Genomic DNA, 3,576 nt, shown 5'->3' with positions numbered 1-3,576 from the left:
CTGGTCCCAATTTTTGTAAGGACCGTCTCAGGAATGTATAGAACCTGTTCACCAAGTTTGGTGACGATCGGTCCGTTCATTCTTGAGATCTATATGCGAACACAAACACACAAACACACAAACACACAAACAAACACATCCAGTGAAACCTATACACACCCCTATACCGGGGGTGTAAAAATACAACTGTGCACTGAGAGTACATATAGGGCTGTTCATCTTTGGTATGTGACCAAGTGGAGGGGTGATCATGGCTTATCCCATGTAAAACCTGACCACGTCTGAGACGGTGTGGGGTTTTCACGAGGCCGAGCGGGCCTTTAATAACACGTTCTAGGAGTCACGATGTAACACTATACGTATATCACGGGGGATAACCGATCAAAGGCCGAACGGATGCCGAAGGCCGCTCCTGACACGTGTGAAGGCAAGTTTTGTCTGTTTTCTAGGTATTGTTTGATTTATGTCGGGATTTAAGGTAAGCTACTGATTCAGCGATGACTAAATTTGTTTCTCGATGCATAAAAAGTCAGGGAGCGATTGATATTTGCCCGTAAATAGCCTTCAAAGCTGAAAATGTCGGCGATCGAGCACCGGAAATGGCTGTTCGATGGGTTTTGCAAGTAGAAATGTGCTTTATTTCACCAAATCAGCTCGTATTTGGTATGGGTACGGGATTCTAGAGGACGAAGGAGTCATAAGAGGTGCAAAGAAGTGCTATTTGGGAGTAGAATAAATCTTCCGAGCCAGTAGACAAGAGAAGGTCATATTTGAGAGATGCGCGTAGGCCGATCTTTCCGACACCAAGACTGAGCCGCAGCCACAACAGCAACCGGAGTGGAGGCACCCCCATCACAACCACTAGCACCACCACCAACAACAACAGCAACAGCAACGACCAACAACAACAGCAGCAGCATAAGCAACAACAAATAACAATACCCGTCACGAAAACAGGATGTCGCAAATTGTGTAGGACGGTGCCAGTGATCCAAATACCCATAAAACTGCAGGTTGCCAACATTTTTAGAACTATTTCACCGAGTTCCTTTGTCTCTGTCTGATGAAGCCCGTTTAATGCGAGAGAGTCAATCATGGACTGTCTTTGAAAGGACGCTGTGTACACACACACACACACACACACACGCACGCACGCACACGCACACATACGCACGCACGCACTCACACACACACACACGTACGCACACACGCACACACACACACACACGCATGCACGCACTGGTATTGGCAATATAGCAGACCTCCGCTGGGAAGCTTTTGGCGGATTTTTGTTTTTTTTAAATGATATCAATTTTAGTGTTGACTTGAAAAAAGATTTAAACAGAGAGTTACTGTTGGTGAACTCTGCTTAAAACAAAACAATTATGTTTTTTTCATGGGTGCGTGAAGAATGAAAAGTTCCAACAGATGTGCATAAACACATTACATAGGCCTACTTTACTTAGCACATATTACTATCTTAACACATATTTGTGTGCGTGTGTGTGTGCGTGTGTGTGTGTGTGTGTGTATGTGTGTGTAAGTGTGCGTGTTTGTTTGTGTGTGTGTGTGTGTGTGTGTGTGTGTGTGTGTGTGTGTGTGTGTGAGAGAGAGAGAGAGAGAGAGAGAGAGAGAGAGACAGACAGACAGACAGACAGACAGACACGGACAGACAGACAGACAGACAGAAACAGAGACAGAGACAGAAAGTCACTGAGAGACAGAGAGATGGCGAAAACATAGCACAGGGACACACAGATTATAATTTGCGGAAGCCGGCCTGCAAAGACAAAGTACACTGTTATAATGCACGAATAGGTCTGTAATCAACTCGTATCCATGCCATTAACGATAGCACGCGTTCTTCAAGCCTCAAGGGTAGGTTGTTTTGGGATTTCTTCGCGAGTCCAGGTTTTTTTTTCTCTTTTTTTATTATTTTTTATTAGCCTATCAGTTTACAACCAGTCCAGTCTTAGTAGCAGGGCTAACAACGCAGGTCGAGACATCATCGTACACAGTAAACTTGAGCACTTTGATTTTCACGACCGAAGTGTTTATATGGTGTGCTATCTTGAAATGAACAATCTTCGAAAATAATAATTTTTAACATTCTGAAAGTACACATATCTATTTTCGGACATAAAGCAAGCTTGTTGACAATCTAGAACCCCGGAAGTCATTTCTATAACATTTTGAGGTAGTTCAGCCATTCTGTGACGTCATGCGCCAGATTTTGTGAGAAAGGTCTGGCTGACCGACCTAACTTCGCGCGCAATCCAGAGCAAGTGTAAAATAGCGATTATCCGCAACCGGAACACGTCGCTCCCAACGGATATGGTGCGGAACAGTTCCCCGCCCGTTGGGACCCTCCAGCTAGAGAGAGTCGGTGGGGTGCCCTGTTAGGTTCAAGGCGACTTCATGGTCGAGACGCCGAAAACAATTTATGATAAACAATACTTTTGATCTCGCGCTCTACGATGCTACAAGTGTCACGGCAACAAAAACAATAGTGTGTTATCACGTTGCATTCATGGTCATGGCGGTGGTGACAGGGTCCACAGCAGAGGAGCGGCGAGAGTGGCAGCCGAGCAGCCCCCGAAAGGCGCGGCGCATCTTGCTGTGCGTGTGGTAGTACACCAGCCAGTTCACCGAGGAATTGAGGTGGGCGAAGGCCGTGATGAAGGCGTGCAGCTCGTGCGGGAAGCTGTTGTGCTTGTCGAAGATGATGGCGAGGGAGTAGGGAATCCAGCAGGTGGAGAAGACGACGTAGATGATGAAGAGGGGCCTGGCCAGCTTCAAGCCCGGGTGGTCAGTGTTGGAAGTCTGCTGTTGCTCCTTCTCTGGATTCTGGGCTTCTGTCGCGGACGCTGGGAACCTCACTGAAGGCCTGCTTTTGGCAGGACGATACTTCGTCGGAACCTGCAGGCTCTTGCTGCCGTTGTTGTCCTTCTTCCCTTCGTTCGTTTCTTCCTCCGGTATAGGAAGACGAGTTGGGCCCGACTCTTGACTGAGGCTAGTCGTACCGTGTTGGGGGTTCTCCTCGGACGAGCCTGACGCATCACCCTCGTCCCCAACGGTCGTGACGGTGAGGATGCTCTGCTTCTCATCGTCGTTCCTCCGGACCGCCTCCTGCGCCACACTGACGGCGGTGAACTCCCTCGTGCTTCTCTTGGGGGCGGCACGTGCACCTCGCACGCCCTGGTTCTTGGTGACGGCGCTGCGCACCTTGTGCACGTAGCAGTAGGTCCTGCCGTAGGCCAGCCCCGTGACGCCCATGGGCACCCACACCAAGACGATGGAGAAGACGATGGTGAAGTCGTGGCTGGCCATGCGGTCCCACACGCACTCGTAGCTCCGGTAGTCGAACGAGTGGTCGCCGATGCCGTAGAAGTTGAAGGAGATGAGGAAGAAGCCGAAGAGATAGACGAGGACGCAGTAGAGGCCGCACTTCCTGGCGGTGAAGACGACGCGGTAGAGCGCGTGGTGGCAGATGAGCACGTAGCGGTTAAGGCTCATGATGGACAGGGACATGAGCGACCCCACGCAGGACATGGTGCAGAGGTACCCGATCACCCG

General features: G+C 49.5%; 1 protein-coding gene across 1 annotated transcript; it reads right to left on the bottom strand.

The window, feature by feature from the left end:
• Window positions 1-2,517: 2,517 nt before the first annotated feature.
• LOC138964315 (D(2) dopamine receptor B-like) lies at window positions 2,518-3,576 on the bottom strand (the record flags this gene model as incomplete). The annotated part of the gene is made up of 1 exon (XM_070336231.1): window positions 2,518-3,576. A coding segment is annotated over one exon (1,059 nt), but the record flags the coding sequence as incomplete, so codon positions are not given.

The sequence above is a fragment of the Littorina saxatilis genome, linkage group LG4 (assembly GCF_037325665.1).
Source record: "Littorina saxatilis isolate snail1 linkage group LG4, US_GU_Lsax_2.0, whole genome shotgun sequence".
In the NCBI taxonomy this organism is placed as follows: domain Eukaryota; kingdom Metazoa; phylum Mollusca; class Gastropoda; order Littorinimorpha; family Littorinidae; genus Littorina; species Littorina saxatilis.
This window is presented reverse-complemented; position numbering and strand designations above follow the sequence as displayed.